Source organism: Haliotis cracherodii, unplaced genomic scaffold (assembly GCF_022045235.1).
Source record: "Haliotis cracherodii isolate W230 unplaced genomic scaffold, xgHalCrac1.p SCAF_8, whole genome shotgun sequence".
Taxonomy (NCBI): domain Eukaryota; kingdom Metazoa; phylum Mollusca; class Gastropoda; order Lepetellida; family Haliotidae; genus Haliotis; species Haliotis cracherodii.
In genome coordinates, this window is record NW_027266341.1 from 4559014 (window position 1) to 4577054 (window position 18041).

Consider the following 18041-nt stretch of genomic DNA (forward strand, 5'->3'; position numbering starts at 1 on the left):
ATTTATTTCCATTTCCAAAAAAAAATAAAAATCCTTATATCGAACACAAGACTGAAAAAGTGAAATGCTACAACACTTTAAAACAATGTGATCCAATAAAATGTGCAGTAACTTCCCTTTTCATGCGCACTGCTTTACTGCGCATCTCGTGTGTTATGGTTATGGTCATGGCAGCACATAGGAGTTAGTGTGCTTGCTTTGCTGTTTGCAAATTTGGTCAATGAAAACATTAAATTTGCGATAAAATATCACCAGACATGATTGATTAATAAATTCAATGGTATTTGTGTACTGTATGCAGGAAAAATTTTCATATGCAGAGGTTAAGATTTTCAATTAGATCTAGATCTACATGTGTATTTGTCTTGTAAAATAAGCGGGAAATGCTAATATATATACCCTGTCTATAAAGTAAATCTGAATGAAGCACATCATCACTGCATACAAAGTCCCTATATTTGCAATAAAAACGTGTTTGTCTTCCTCAGAAAAAAATTACATCATATCCCTTCAATGAATTCAGGAAAACGAACAGATTATGACAAATAAACTTGGCAAATACAAATTAGAAATTTGAGATAAAACATCACCAGACATGATGATTTATCAATTAAATTGTATTTTCTGTTCTGATTGGCATTGTTTTATATGCAGAGATTAAGATTACTGTGTGTCTTGTCTCGTAAACTAAGCTGGAAGTTGCAATCAGCTGTACACACATTTCTCGGAACCTACTGGTGATTCGGTCAAAAATTACCCAATAATATACCTTGAAAGAATTTTGATACAATGAGCAGAAGTATTGTATCTGAAACTATTATTTTATCAGGAATAATTTATTTCAATATCATGGTAGTTGCAGCTTTACTATATACAAACCCTTCAACAAACCCCACCCCCTTTGAAAGCCTCCTAACTCTAGTTATGAAAACTCGCCTTATACACAGCGATATACAGATTTGGATTCTTACTAGTTTGTACACAACCAAAAAAAAAAAAAAAAGCCACCCGCCCGCACGATATTTTGAAAAGCTATTGCCTGAGAACTAATTCTTTTTTCTTCAGCCTTATATATAGTGATTATTACCCAAATGTGTTTCTGTATCAAATTTATATTAGGAATTACAAAATACTTCAAAAATATCTGATATTTTTCAATAAGGAAGCACCCAAGGTCAATAAGCTCTTTTTCATGAACACTATAATACAAACAATTCTGGTAACTGTCCTGAAATAGCAATATTTACCATGTCCACTTATGGAATAACATTCCACAGCAACTCCAGGAACCAAAAGGTCCATGACAATCTCCACAGCATCGTCTGTGACATCCACAAATATCAGCATGGCACCGATGCCGACAGCCAGTCTGGTCTTCTCTTCCAGTTTTTTCTGCTCCAGGATCCTGACTGGAGATCCTGGCAGGAAGCTGATGTAGCGGCCGTCCTCACTCACCTCCAGGTTGCTGTTGTGGTCAGAGTTAAACAAAAATAGGTTGCATCGTGAGTTTGAAAATAAACATTTTAGGTACCATGGTTACAGCCTAAAACATTTAAATTCACCGATTTGGAATTTCAGTGCAAAATATCATCCTTTAATGTCCCATTTTCTCTTGTTGACCATAAAATTATGTTACCAAGATTACTACTGAGCAATCCCTACCTGTCCTGTTGCTTGGTAACAGTCATGGTTTGTAGTGTGTCAGGATGCAGGAAGAAGATGGCATTGTCTGTTACAGCCATGACTTTCTCTCCTCCAAACAGGAGAGTCTTTATAACAGGGAACTCTTCACTCAAAACCTCATCTGCAGTGATAGGATCACATCGGACTCTGAAACAAGGATTATAGCAAATGAAGGAAAGGACACACATGGCTACATGATATGAAGTGAAAATAACTGTTTTAGTAACAGACTTGGTGAATACATAACACTGCTCACCCTTGTAGTGAAAATACCTGCTTCTGTAATGGACTTGGTGAATACATAACACTGTTCACCCATGTAGTGAAAATAACTGCTTCTATAACAGACTTGGTGAATACATAACACTGTTCACCCTTGTAGTGAAAATACCTGCTTCAGTAATGGACTTGGTGAATACATAACACTGTTCACCCATGTAGTGAAAATAACTGCTTCTATAACAGACTTGGTGAATACATAACACTGTTCACCCTTGTAGTCAAAATAACTGCTTCTGTAACAGACTTGGTGAATACATAACACTGTTCACCCATGATTTAAGAAATTAACTGCAACATTAACCACTTGGAGATGGAGTTGGGGGCATGTGTTCACGGCTTGAAATAGAGGACTGCTTATGGTTGGCCTTTAGAAATTGAGGCCCTCGATTTACAGGTTACAGTATTAACAACGTAAATTAAATGTCAGTTAAATTAAAACAGTTGAGAATAAGCCTCTCCCTGAGGCTCTGGGTTCGTATCTACAAAGCGCTTGTAACACTGGTTATAAAATCGAGTCATAGAACTAGGAACACTTTGTGGATGTGGAGCTGGTTTCTTTGAGAAGTAATGGTGTGGGATCAGCAGTCTCATCCAGAGAGTTAGGGAGTGATGGAACATTGTTTTTTTCACCAAAGCAAGGACGCCAAATGCACAAAGAACCAACATTGACTGTACCTGAGTTTGTTATCTGTGAGGCCATAGAGCTTCTTCCCGAGAACATGTGGTGCCTCCATTTGATTATCTGAGATGGTCTTTAGCAACTCTCCTTTCTTGCCAAATACAAACTGCTTCCTGAAACACACACCACATGAGCATAGATTGTTTAATGAAGTGTTTAGTTGTTTCAAAGGACCAGAGAATATAAAAGCTTGGTGTTTTTTCCAGTGATAAAGATGATACAATGACATGCAAACAGCCAAGTCTGACCAGCACAGGTACCTTGGGACGTATCCAACCCAGAATCCCTGACTGTGACAGCATATGTTGATGGGGACATATCCTAACTCGGAATCACCGCCTGTGACCAGCACAGGTTGCTGGGGACGTATCCTATTACTAGAATCACCGCTGTGACCAGGACAGGTTGCTGGGGATGTATCCTATTACTAGAATCACCGCTGTGACCAGCACAGGTTCCTGGGGACGTATCCTATTACTAGAATCACCGCTGTGACCAGCACAGGTTGCTGGGGATGTATCCTATTACTAGAATCACCGCTGTGATCAGCACAGGTTGCTGGGGACCTATCCTATTACTAGAATCACCACTGTGACCAGCACAGGTTGCTGGGGATGTATCCTATTACTAGAATCACCGCTGTGACCAGCACAGGTTGCTGGGGACCTATCCTATTACTAGAATCACCGCCTGTGACAAGCACAGGTTGCTGGGGATGTATCCTATTACTAGAATCACCGCTGTGACCAGCACAGGTTGCTGGGGACCTATCCTATTACTAGAATCACCACTGTGACCAGCACAGGTTGCTGGGGACCTATCCTATTACTAGAATCACCGCTGTGACCAGCACAGGTTGCTGGGGACCTATCCTATTACTAGAATCACCGCTGTGACCAGCACAGGTTGCTGGGGTCGTATCCTATTACTAGAATCACCGCTGTGACCAGCACAGGTTGCTGGGGACCTATCCTATTACTAGAATCACCGCTGTGACCAGCACAGGTTGCTGGGGATGTATCCTATTACTAGAATCACCGCTGTGATCAGCACAGGTTGCTGGGGATGTATCCTATTACTAGAATCACCACTGTGACCAGCACAGGTTGCTGGGGATGTATCCTATTACTAGAATCACCGCTGTGACCAGCACAGGTTGCTGGGGACGTATCCTATTACTCCGAATAACCGCTGTGACCAGCACAGGTTGCTGGGGATGTATCCTATTACTAGAATCACCGCTGTGACCAGCACAGGTTGCTGGGGACCTATCCTATTACTAGAATCACCGCTGTGACCAGCACAGGTTGCTGGGGACCTATCCTAACTCAGAATCACGGCCTGTGACCAGCACAGGTTGCTGGGGATGTATCCTATGACACAGAATACCTGACTGTGACCAGCACAGGTTGCTGGGGACGTATCCTATTACTCCGAATAACCGCTGTGACCAGCACAGGTTGCTGGGGACGTATCCTATTACTCCGAATCACCGCCTGTGACCAGCACAGGATGCTGGGGACGTATCCTATGACACAGAATACCTGACTGTGACCAGCATAGGTTGCTGGGGACGTATCCTATGACACAGAATACCTGACTGTGACCAGCATAGGTTGCTGCAGACCTATCCTAACCACATTGGCCATGTAGAAGTTGCAAATGTACCTTTGATTGGTTTCCTTCTCCACCCCAATGTGCCACATGATGTCTTCTTTAGGAGTGTGCTGCTTCCAACTGGTCCTCGTCTGGTGCACACTGCACAGCTTGGGGTCCCCTTCATCATTGTAGGAGTCATAGGAGTAGTCCATCGTCACTACCGGCTCCAAGAAGCTGGCCTTGTTGGAACAGTCTACAAACTGCCACATACATACCATCCTTCATTATCCACAGTATTATGTCTCCATTCTATTGTGATATAAACCTGCACCTATTCACCAACACAGCTTCCTTCCAGAAGCGATGTCACAAGCACCATCTTCCTTGTTACCAACTGAGCACAAAACTTGTGTCATTCACATGAACCTCGAATCAACAACAAATCAATATCATTCACCTCAACACAAGTTTGGCATAGATCTAATTAAAACTTTGTGGCCTCATCCAATCAAGCTTTGAATATATGAGTAGTAAATTAAATCAAAAGACTATTATTAAGTTACTTTCAGCTGGAACCTAACAGGGAGTTCTTATTCTGCATGATGTTCACAGCCATATTCGATATGGAACACACAAGTTGACTCAAGGCCTGGTGATATTGCCATTTGTCTCTATTTTTATAACTGTGTTATTCAAAGTTGACTCAAAACAAGGAGACATTGAATAGGTCCAATAGAATAGGAAGAAAAAGTTTCTCACCATTGTTTCATTCATCTGAATGGGTAGCACCACTAACTTGACGACACATCTTGGCCATCATCACACAGATATACTGTCTAAAATACTGGCCATGTGTTGCAAGACTGATGTTATTAACTTAGAAAGCTCAAGCATTCTGTGTTCAAATGAGTTAAAAAAATTTTGCAAGACACAGGAGTCGCGAAGCAAGGCTCATACAGATATGGAACACTAAAATTTTCAATGCTTTTCAAGCTTTCAACTGTCATTTCCAAGGCTTTTTGTCTGGGGTATTAGCCTTAGTCAGTATACTATATATTAGTCATAAAATCTCAAAGGCAGTATGAACATCAATTTTCCAACAGGATGTATTTTCCCAACAAACAATTTAAATAAATTAAGTCTGTCATAAATACTAATACTTTTTTAACAATTTTTGTCAAATTCAAGGCTGCATGTTTGTACAGACAGGAACACAGGTTGTCACAAACAATAAGCCCTTATAGTTGTGCCTACTTTTCAGGCTACACATTACCCAACTCATTTACTATAAGTCTTTCATCAGTGCTACAACGTTTACCATATTCGACGTAATAAGTGCCCAGGGCGCTCTCAAAATTAGAAATAGGGGGCTCTTATTAGAATGTTATTTTGGTGAAAAAAACAGAGTTGAAAGATAAATTTCGTGGTTTATGCTGACAGCCTGAAATGTTTATGTACAACAGATATATTTTTCCAGAATTAAATGACCATAATTAAGGGTGCATATAACACACGAGTGCGTATTATACGCGAATAAATAAGTCTTGTGTACATTGATAAATCGGAAGGGGTGCTAATTGGGATTGTTCACTAGCCAATATCTTAGTAAATGTCGCCGTTGGCGCTTATTAGAGAGGGGCGCTTATTACGTCGAATACGGTACTCATAATATAGAGTGTGATATGTAATAACGTTTCACATCTTGTAGGGATACATACCACTTGAACCCTCTTTGACGTGCGATCATCCCACACTGCTAGATAGAGAGTGTCCTTGTAGGCAAAACACTCCTCAAGCAGGAGGCTAAAATCTGGGGGCTCATAGAGGCAGGGTGCCTTTTTCTTTCCTGTCTCATCTTTTTTCTTTGTTTTTGAAAGATTTGTTTTTTTGCTTGATTTTTCACTAAATTCGACAATTTTGTTCCATTTCTTCTCCATTACCCTCTCCACTACCTAAACAAAGTAAAGAGGCAATCAAATTTAAAAATACATATTTTATGTAAAGTACCTAGGCTACAATATAAGATGTTAATAATTGTTTATTTCAGACATACAGTGACCCCTCGCTACAACACTACCTTCGGAGTCCAAATAATTGGTGATCATGGTGTTACTTGATCGCGGAGATCAGCTGATAATGTTTTCTGAGATGGGGGGAAAACATTGTGTCATTGGAAAACATAAGTTTATTGAAAATGTTAGTAAATTTTGGGAGCCATGCTTTACTGCACGCTATACCTGAGTTAGCGCTATATTGAAGAGCACAGTAGCGAGGGAACTCTGTACTATATTTCTTCTTGTTTACCAAGAGTTTCCTGGTCAAATTAATTTCCAAGATGTAGAAGGCAAAAGTTTAAAAAAGAGAAACACAAGGCTCTGAAGCTCATCTGAGTTTTTCTGAATTTAACTGATTTCATAATTGGAAACACAGAACTGGCTGCTGATCAATGGGCAAAATTTACATGGGTTAATTTGGATAGGCATTCTATGAGCAACTTGAACAGACATCATAGCTTGGATCATTATGCAAAGTTCAGCTTCATAGGCCTTATTGGAGTTACAATACAGTAATCTAAATCAACAGATGATCAAAATTTCATACATGACAACAAACAGAACATAAATCATGAGCCTATAAACTACAGATACACCAGATTTCATTACAGTTTGAAGAAACAAATTAGAAAAACTCTTCTCCAGGGGGCGAAGTGAGTGAGTTTGGTGAGCAGTATTTTAGTTACATTACAACACGTCTACTTTATCGAACGCAATTCTTTGACACTTTGCGGAAACCCATGAACAAGTGTATGGTTCTGACAACCCTAGAAACATAATCAGGGTCAATCTTGGATTCAAACACACGATAATAGGCTTCTGGCATGCCTGCACAGTGAATTAGACTACTGGGCCACCTTGCAGCACCCATGTGAAGTCTTAGCTTCACTGGTCCAGTGCCATATGAGAAGCTGTTTAGACACAGCCATTGTCAATGGCTCATGATTAAGGCTCACTTGAATTTCAGTCAGTGGAGATAAAGACTTGATTATTTACAGACAGACATCATACTGGGTTATTGCTGAGTGTGTTAAACAACAAATAACAACAATGACATTCATCCCTACATAATTTGATAAACTGTAGCCCTTCACAAAGCAGTACTCTAGGGACATCTTCATCTTCTCCTTCCAGCTGGCGCCATCTGTACGATTTCTGGAGGCTGTTATGTAGTCTATTATTTTCTGTAAGATACAGTCAGAGTATTTGTAACTTTGTAACAATAGTGCCATGGCACAGTAGCTCACCTGGATATGTAGTCAACAATTTACAATGTCAACACATGACAGCCACCTTACAAAATTGCTGTCAGCATTGCTATTCATTTGCTTTCTGCAGAAACGCGGAGGACAAAAGTATCAACAAATATGAAATAAATAAACATATTTCCACAATGTTTCTAAATCTGCAAGAATACAAAACTGTTAAGCTTACTTTACACATAGTTTCAACTTAAAGCCTTATATACCTTCTAAGTTTGAAAATTCCATACAATTCTACAAAAGGAAACAACTAACAACCTGAGTATGAATTAAGATCAGCTGCCTGAGTTATCAAGAGGGTCATGTTGATTACAATAGCTTACCGGTACCTGCCGTGCTTAAGAGTTTTTTGGTTTCACATTTCTTTCAGCATAGACTCAAAAGGATAAGATATCTTTTGCTATCGACTCGATTGTAATGTGGATCGTTATCACAATAACATTTCTGATCAGAAATCTGTGATGTGTTTTAGGAGTGCCAATTTGAATCACGCAGTTTAACAAAATTAATGTCAGTTTTTGAAAGCAAAGCTGATCATTTATTTGAAACAGGTCATTTGTTCAGGATGTACAATGATCCTAGCAAGTTAACGATGAGTCTGGAATATAGCAAGTTTCAACAGTAGCTTACCATGAATGATCTTAGTGTACAATCAATTACTGCAAGTGGATTAGGATTGTAACCAAAGCCTAAGATCACGGTCTTAAGGAATTATAATCATTGAACCAACAGCAAAGTATAGAACGCCTAGGTAAATGCATGACCTGTTTCACTTAATCCCCTTGTTAGTTTTTGTAACAGCAAAATTCAAAAAGCGACATTACTAGAAATCCTAACAATCATATACTGAGCCACAAAAGAAACGTCCCCCCAAGTAACATTGCATTAAAAGTCATCATTTCAATATCTGGGTAATTTTTGTCAGTTTCTAGAATTTAACATTACCTTGTCCGGAAAAATGAATTTGATGATAAAAAAACAAGGCAGATGACAATATAACCGACTGCCCAAATGCATCACGGCAACAGCCATGGTAACCCGATGCACGAGAGTTTCGTGCAAATTGAAATGCATTTGCGTTCCCCCATTTCTTGCCCTATAAATATCCACCCAGATCTGATAACATTCATTTGTTATTGAATTGCTACCACATGCCAAGACTGACAAGAAATCAGCGACACCAAGCCCTTGGATGATTGCAAGCTGGACAAACCGCCCGGCAAGTAGCCAATGCATTTCTAGTCCACGTAAGGACCATATACAGGTATCAGCAATGGTACCAGACCACCAACACTACAGATGACTGACCACGTAGTGGAACACCAAGGGTCACCACCCGACGTCAGAATCGTCAGATTGTGCGACAGCATCTTCAAGATCGCTTTGTTACTGCTGCGGAAACTGCTCGACAGACCACGGGGACACACCAGCAACACATTAGTGCGGACACCATGCGTCGACGATTGACAAGCAGGCACCTCCACTGTCACAGGCCACACCAAGGTCCCATTCTGAGACCACGTCATCGCCGGGACCGTCTTCAGTGAGCAACACAGCACCAGCATTGGCGCCACCAGAGTGGAGAAGAGTCCTCTTCTCAGACAAGAGCCATTACTGTATCTCAAAGGCAGAGTTTGGCGATGCCATGGGAAATGTTAATCGGATGCTTGTGTTGTTGAGAGATTCGTGTGGTGGTCCGAGCATCATGGTATGGGGTGGAATTGGTCTTGCACAGAGGGTCTGCCCTGAGGTCTTCCAGAACATCGGTCCAGGGAGAGGCAATGGTGTCACAGCAGCTTGGTATATTGATCAAGTCTTGAGACCACACGCCATACCTCATTTGGCATGTTGCCGCAACCATGTGTTTCACCATGATAACGCCCGTGCCCACACTGCGAGAGAAACAAGAGACTTCCCCCAGCAGAATGGCATCAGAACCATGCAGTGGCATGCCCGCGGTCCCGATTTAGATCCCATTGAGCACCTGTGGGACGAGATTCAAAGACTGCTGAATGATGTCCGACCAAGGCCAACAACTGAAGCTGTACTGCGTCAGGCAGTTCCTCAGAGTGTGGGCTCAAGTGTCTATGGCCTTCATCAACCGCCTCATCCATTCCATGTATCAACGTTGCACGGTAGTCATCAATGCACATGGCAGACACACGAGATACTGACTTGTGATGCCATTTTCTCAGAGACTAGTGTTGTGTTTCACTTTAAGAACATTTGACATTTTAATTTCAACCTTGATGATCAGTTTTGCCAAGTTTCATCTTTTTAATATGTCTCAAAGTATGTTTACAGTGTTTGGACAAATAAGGTTTCTCATATATCTATCAATGGTGATGTTTCTTTTGCAGTTCAGTATATTTTAAACAGAGCGAACTCAACCATTTCCAACAGCTATTTCAATAAACAAGGATAAAGAATGTCAAAGAGTAAACACAATTCGATCCGTCACTCAGTAGAAAAGTTTACAATCAACCTGTGTGGTTCACAACCAAAGTGAAACTGGTTTACTATTCAAACTATCAAAACCAGTGCCGAGATAATAGTGTCAGAATGATTGGTATCATGAACATCAAACAACACATGTGCAGTTTGGGAAGTGTTTCACCTCACCTTCCTGTACACTTCCTTGACAAATGGTATCAGGTTGAGCTTTGCCCTTTGACCTCCAGCTGCCCTCCAGAACAAAGTCATCTGTCTGCTATTTTCAACATGCTTGTCTTCAGCAAGCAAGCGTGAGTCCGGACTCAACAGGTAGATGACTGTTTCATTTACAGGGTCACGATACACCTCGGTCAATGTTGGTACTGTGTGTAGTCCTGCCAAAGCCAAGGAATAACCAGATCAATTAGGATTGATATGGACCCTATTTGAAATTAATTTAGAACTCATTTTCGCAATGTTTCTAAATCTGCAAGAAAGAATACAATTGTATAATATTGTTGCAAAGTACATGATGTACAACAGAAAATTAATCTTACACAAGGTTCAATTTTGAGCCTAAAACAATGTTTCTAATGCCATACAATTTTTCAAATTTTTCACAAAACACCCCTAAAATCCTTATTATTATATGTCATATCGTAAAATAAACGAAACATATATGTTGAGCTCTACTACTAACTATAAACATACCAAATTCATTACATTTTGAATGAAAATGGCTGAGAATGGCCACAAGGTCCAATGAAGGTGAACATTCAGATTATCGCAGAAAGCGGAACATGTATGTTGAGACCAACTGAGTCATTTCTGAAGTCATTTCTGAGGAGAAGATGTTCACAGGTGCTGTAGATAACAACGATGACAACAGACAAGCAGAACATTATATGAGCTCACATGACATTCCGTCAGATGAACTAAAAATATGTGCTTGCAAAATCCTAATATGGACCCCTACCACTACATCAAAAACATCAATAAAACGAACAGCTCTGAAGCTCCAGGGAGGATAAACCAACAGCAGAGAAACCACTATATCTGTAGAGCCTGATGGCAACATTTGGGCCTAGGAGTCATAATGTGTTTTATAAAGACCTTCTCAAGAGCATAGATATCTAGTTACAAGTCTTTCACCTTCACAATTACAGGACATACCATTTCTGTTGCGTGCACCATTCTGCGTCTGCATGTAGGGGAGGGAGTGCCACCTGGAGGTCAGCCCTGACGTATGAAGTTGGAGCCTGCAGTGATTGACAACATTGGCTACATTGAATATTGGGTTGTATTGGCTACACTGATCCAGGATCCTGATGTATTGGCTACATTTAATATTGGGTTGTATTGGCTACACTGATCCAGGATCCTGATGTATTGGCTACACTGATCCAGGATCCTGATGTATTGGCTACACTGATCCAGGATCCTGTGAAAGTTTACCCTGTGTAAGCATCAACAGAGAAAGTCTACCCTGTGTAAGGATCCAGGTTGAGGGCTCTGATAGGGGGCAGCACCATCTGCAGATCAGCTGTCAGGAAACCGGCATCTGTCAGTCTCAGGTTGAGGTCCTTAGCTTGGTAGTCACTCTCAAAGGAATTCCTGAAAAGAGCATCACAGAAATGTTGCTCACTTGGTACAAAAGTACTATGAACACGGAGGGAAGGTTGGTGCACAGGATACTACAGATATGGACACCTGGTAGCTTTGTGTATCCTGAACTAAACCAGAAGCCAAACCAGAATACACCCATGTACCCTAATTTGGCAATACATTCCAGGCATGCGTCGACTACGCAAGTCATTAAAAAATATGTTTTTGTGCATTGTGGAATAGATGCCGTGCATTGCTAAGGTGGGGTACATTCTTGTCTTCTGACTCTGGTTAAGCATCTCTGCACCATCGATATCATCTGCCGGGTACTTGCTACATAACACCCCATCTCTCCTACCATCAAGACATTCGACAGGAAATTTGATACCTTAAAGACAAGGTTGGTAAAGGCATGAAATTCACATCATGCACTTTGCTGACATTGCTTCCTATCTGCTTCGAATCTGAATGTCAAAATGAACAAACCTGAACAATGACTGTATTAGTACTGTAATAAATAATATTAAAAATAAGTTCGAACATAAAAACCAACCGACAAGAAAAACAGAAATTAAAAAAAGAAAGACATTAGACAAATACAAAACATGACTGTATTAGTATGTGGATACTAAAATAAATAATAATGAAAATAATTCTGATATACAAAACCAACTGACAACAAAACCAATCGAAATTTTAAAAAAAAAGACACTAGACAAATAATTTTTATGTGATGTTTTACAACTACGGGTAGGTGAAAGGGAACAACACACAAGACTTTTGTAAGAAATAGTATATATAGTATGTGTAAGAATCCTTATTCTAATAAAAAAATAGATCATTTACCTTTGGTGTCTTGCTAAATGTTAAAACATCTTTGCTTTTCATTCAATGGGGATTGACCATTTGATATTCTGGTTGGGGGGGGGGGGGCACTTTATCGAAAAAATATCTCTAAAATTGGTCCCTTAGTTGGAGTGCTGGAAGTTGAAATGCTTTTTATTTACTTATTTTGACCACCTACAATAAATATATGCAGATAATTTTGCAAACCAATAATAAAAAGTAAAAGCTCTTATGATTGTGAATTTTGGCTCTGGTTGGTTGGTTAATTCCATAAACGGAAAAATAATAAAGTGGCGTCTGTTTAAGCTTTGACGTGTGGATCCTGTTGACTTAAAATACTTACTTGTTATTGACAATCCGAAGATGACCAAGCTGTGTTCTCCATATGACCTTGAGAAATTTTGGAGGTCCATGTTCGGCAACATGGTCAAGAACTGGCTGCCATGGAGTGTGTTTGCGAGGGTTACCTCTCAGTGATGATGGTATTTCCAGTATTCCACTGATAGGATTTATAATTTTTAAAAATCACAATATATTCAAATTGCATAAATAATTTAGGAACCTTTTTTTTTTTAATTTCGGTACATCATTGAATACAAAAATGTAGTTAAATACAATAACTTAAATAATGCCTCACATGTACTTGATGATATAAATACAAGTACCACAGAAAACCATTGTGCAATATGGACATAAAGGAGGTATGGGAAGTGTAAATGTAGCTGAGATCATGTAATCATAGAAGTCATCTTCCTGAGGTCTGGGAGTTAACTGACTACATACAAAAGTTCAAATTTCCACCCTTGCCGAACTAGGCTGGAACTTCATGGAATAATCATAGTGCCACATGTGGCTGTTTTCATGACCCCTTTATGTTCCTCTTATGGACCAGATTATCCTCTCATATCACTTACATATGCTTCAAACAAAATGGTGCCCAATCAAGACGATCTGATCGATAATCGATATGTATATTGTAATAAATCCTTACCTCAGGAAGTGCATCTAATCACTTGAGCACCTTCATTGAAAACATGAAAATTTGGAAATATTTGGAATATCTGAGTCAGGTCAGGCTGGCTCTGGACAGGAGGAGCATTGTGAAGGCTGTTTAAGGCTTCATGTCTGTCTTAGACAAAGACATGAATCTTGTGGTTCTAAGATACCACAAACAGTGAGAGTTTGGTGGACATGTTTTACTCAGTCGGCAAGATGGCTGAACAACCAAAGTTGTGACGTCATACACATGACGTTATACAAATGACGTCATACACAAATGCTACAAGTAGTGAGACTACTTGTCACAAAGGCGACGATGATTGGTAACCTGCCAGGACGCAACAAGAGCTCCAAAACTATGAATGCTTTCAACATCTTCCAAGGTCACGTTCCTTAGGTAGTTGCTTGCAAAGACAGTGTCTGACCTCCAGAAAACATCCTTCCATGATGGCTCGAAAAGTGTAGCGTAAAAGCTGTGTAGAGCCATCATAGAGGTTACTGAATCTCATGTGGGTTATTAGCTCTCGGCAGATCAAGGCTGGCGATCTCATTAGCCTGAAGGATGATAACTCATTTATAACACACACATAATAAGAGTTCTTCCTTGTCTTCAGCTCCCATGGTCAATGATAAAGGTGGGATGGAGTGAGTGAGTGATTATGGTTTTACGCCGCTTTTAGCAATATTCCAGCAATATCACGGCGGGGGACACCAGAAATGGGCTTCACACATTGTACCCATGTCGGGAATCGAACCCGGGTCTTCGGCATGACGAGCGAACGCTTTAACCACTAGGCTACCTGACCGCCCCAAAGGTGGGATGGAGAAAGACCGGTTGGGCTGTCCTGATAATTGATCCTTGGGAATGATATCCTGGCACAGTCCGAGGTGAATTACTGTGTGTACCATGATCAAAGCGTACACAGGTAATGTCAAAAGCGTGAAGCTCACTAAACCTTGCCATCATGGCTAGTGCCAAAAAGAATATGATTCTCTTGGTGAGGTTATAAAATGATGTAGTGTGAAGGGGCTCAAAAGGGGAGCACGCAAACACTGTCATTCAAATCCCATGCGGGAGGGTGAAACTTGGTTTTCTGATCTTCAAGAAACATGGGGTTTAAAGGATAAGATTATGTAACGAAAGTGAATAAACACTTTAATAACCATAGGGAAGCAACTGCTTCAGCTGGACCTAACACAAGTTCTTCTTTCTGTCAAAAACAGTAAATGCATTTAGGAGTAATGTAGGATAAGATAAAAATTCAACTTTTATAGTCAGGTAACTCCATTGCCTTGGGAAGATGATAATTTCTGATTATATTGGGTTTTCTTTATTGAAAACCGAAACAACATATGCAATTTATTTTTGATGCTTTTATCAAAACTTCAGTTTCCTGTGATTTCAGAGAGTACTCAAATATTTAAAATTGTTCCATTTACTCTTGCAAAATATATGTCAGAACATTGGCAGCTCTAAGTACCTTGTAAGGGCAGAAGAGAAGGCCCTGAGAGACTCCCGAGTTGCACCCAGCAGAGCCTTCACCAAGGACAGATGGAGCAGGAAGACCCCAGACTGCCCCACCAGACTCTCTATCAGCTTCACAGATTTCTGAAGGTGATCCTGAACTCTCTCTGTGGACAGAAGCAACAAGCAATAGACAGTGACACACATCCCTCCAGACAATCCTGAACTCTCTCTGTGGACAGAAGCAATAGACAGTGACACACATCCCTCTAGACAATCTGAACACTCTCTTTGGACAGAAGCAACAGTCAATAGACAGAGACATACATCCCTCCAGACAATCTGAACACTCTCTGTGGACAGAAGCAACATTCAATAGACAATGACACACATACCTCCAGACAATCCTGAACACTTTCTGTGGACAGAAGCAACAGTCAATAGACAGTGACACACATCACTCCAGAAAATCCTGAACTCTCTCTGTGGACAGAAGCAACAAGCAATAGACAGTGACACACATCCCTCCAGACAATCCTGAACACTCTCTGTGGACAGAAGCAACAGTCAATAGACAGTGACACACATCCCTCCAGACAATCCTGAACACTTTCTGTGGACAGAAGCAACAGTCAATAGACAGTGACACACATCCCTCCAGACAATCCTGAACACTTTCTGTGGACAGAAGCAACAGTCAATAGACAGTGACACACATCCCTCCACACAATCCTGAACACTCTCTGTGGACAGAAGCAACAGTCAATAGACAGTGACACACATCCCTCCAGACAATCTGAACACTCTCTTTGGACAGAAGCAACAGCCAATAGACAGTGACACACATCCCTCCACACAATCCTGAACTCTCTCTGTGGACAGAAGCAACAGTCAATAGACAGTGACACACATCCCTCCAGACAATCCTGAACTCTCTCTGTGGACAGAAGCAACAGTCAATAGACAGTGACACACATCCCTCCACACAATCCTGAACTCTCTCTGTGGACAGAAGCAACAGTCAATAGACAGTGACACACATCCCTCCACACAATCCTGAACTACCTCTGTGGACAGAAGCAACAGTCAATAGACAGTGACACACATCCCTCCACACAATCCTGAACTCTCTCTGTGGACAGAAGCAACAGTCAATAGACAGTGACACACATCCCACCAGACAATCCTGAACACTCTCTTTGGACAGAAGCAACAGCCAACAGACAGTGACTCACGTCCCTCCAGACAATCGTGAACACTCTCTGTGGACAGAAGCAACAGTCAGTAGACAGAGACACACTGTGGTCAGAAGCATCAGTCAATAGACAGTGACACACATCACTCCAGACAATCCTGAACACTCTCTGTGACAGAAGCAACAGTCAATAGACAGAGACATACATCCCTCCAGACAATCCTGAACACTTTCTGTGGACAGAAGCAACAGTCAATAGACAGTGACACACATCCCTCCAGACTATCTGAACACTCTCTGTGGACAGAAGCAGCAGTCAATAGACAGTGACACAATTAGGGCTCCAAATTTACTACCCGGGTACCCACCCCCCTATTACCCGACCCTCCCTGGGTATCCACTGTAGGCCTCAGGAGATGTCTCAAAACGTCCGATTTGGAACATTTTTAGCATAGCCCTGGCAAAACGTATTTAGATACATGTAATAAACAATCCGGTCATTCATACACTGAAGCTGAATTATTCAACCATATGAAAAATCAGAAGGAATGAGTGCATAGTCAGAAAGAAATGCGAACAGTAGTGACTTGTAGTGTAACCATAGAGTTCTTGATAATATAACACATGACTAAGCATGGGTCCGGGTAGTCCTGTGGGTACCCGGGTCCTACTCAGTACCCACCCGACCCGGGTACCCGAGTACTTCATATCTAATCTCAAGTTGATTCCAACAATTGGTTCCTCTAACACAATTCAGTTGATGCTTGTTGTTACCCTGTCTGATGCTCTGCATTAAGGGGATAAAACAAGGTTGACTTGAGTCAGTATACCAGGTCAAAGTAGGGTATCCATGTTAAACTGAGGCATGGTGTGTCAGCAGGTTAGCACTGTCAACAAACATTAGTCTGGACTATGGCGTACACAGCCATACAGGTGCAATAATCTTAAACTTATTGTAAAAACCTAACTTCAGCTTGCCTCAACATTTATGCATAATTATTTGAATTACTATGTATGATAAAGCTTGCATTTTTCTCAGTTCCTTAAACTCATTGTTCATACAATTTTTACAAACAGAATAATATCTAAGACTATTAAATTTCTTATTCTTTTTTTCTTAGTTTGAACATTGTTGAAAATCACACTCTCTGAAAGTCCCACCTTGTGCTGTTCCAGCGTGAAAACAGAGGAAAGACTCCACAGCCTGGATCCCAGAGCTCCAAGGACATGTAGGATGCAAGTACTTGATGGCAGCAGCCCAGGCCCCAGCTGCCAGTGAGGCCTTCTCTGGTGTCATCACACTGTAAATGAGTTAGTGAGTATGGTTTCATGTTGCTTTTAGCAATAATCCAGCAATATCACATCAGGGGACACCAGAAATGGGCTTCACACATTGTAGTCATTTAGGGAATGAGCCCGGGGCTTCAGGTGTGGCACGTGAATGCTTTAACTACTAGGCTACCCCACCATCCCTGATCACACTGAAACATGAGCACAGCAAGGATTGCTAACTCTCATCATTATACTTCTGTGCAGGTTTCTATACACTACATTCCTGTCTATCAATGTCAGCTGTGATGAGGTCTTATCCTTGTTCATACACACTTGCCATCAATGTCAACTGTCAAGACGTCTTACCCTTGATCATACACTGGCCATCAATGTCAACTGCCAACAAGTCTTACCCTTGATCATACAAACTGGCCACCAATGTCAACAAGTCTTACCCTTGATCATACACACTGTCCATCAATGTCAACTGTCAACAAGTCTTACCCTTGATCATACACACTGGCCACCAATGTCAACCGTCAACAAGACTTACCCTTGATCATACACACTGGCCATTAATGTCAACTGTCAACAAGACTTACCCTTGATCATACACACTGGCCATCAATGTCAACTGTCAACAAGTCTTACCCTTGATCATACACAC

The 18041-nt window shown here is 40.9% G+C and overlaps 1 protein-coding gene across 1 annotated transcript in view; it reads right to left on the bottom strand.

Moving 5' to 3' along the window:
• Positions 1-18041, bottom strand: part of LOC139449727 (uncharacterized) — a 28919-nt gene that overhangs the window by 1382 nt on the left and 9496 nt on the right. The window contains exons 6-17 of the mRNA XM_071231246.1: positions 17264-17403; positions 14924-15074; positions 12787-12942; positions 11478-11606; positions 11166-11251; positions 10182-10387; positions 7365-7481; positions 5962-6195; positions 4313-4503; positions 2641-2757; positions 1663-1830; positions 1248-1465 (exon numbers count right to left, since the gene is read on the bottom strand). Coding sequence (XP_071087347.1) covers positions 1248-1465; positions 1663-1830; positions 2641-2757; positions 4313-4503; positions 5962-6195; positions 7365-7481; positions 10182-10387; positions 11166-11251; positions 11478-11606; positions 12787-12942; positions 14924-15074; positions 17264-17403 — 1913 coding nt within the window. The remainder of the gene's footprint in view (positions 1-1247; positions 1466-1662; positions 1831-2640; positions 2758-4312; positions 4504-5961; positions 6196-7364; positions 7482-10181; positions 10388-11165; positions 11252-11477; positions 11607-12786; positions 12943-14923; positions 15075-17263; positions 17404-18041) is intronic.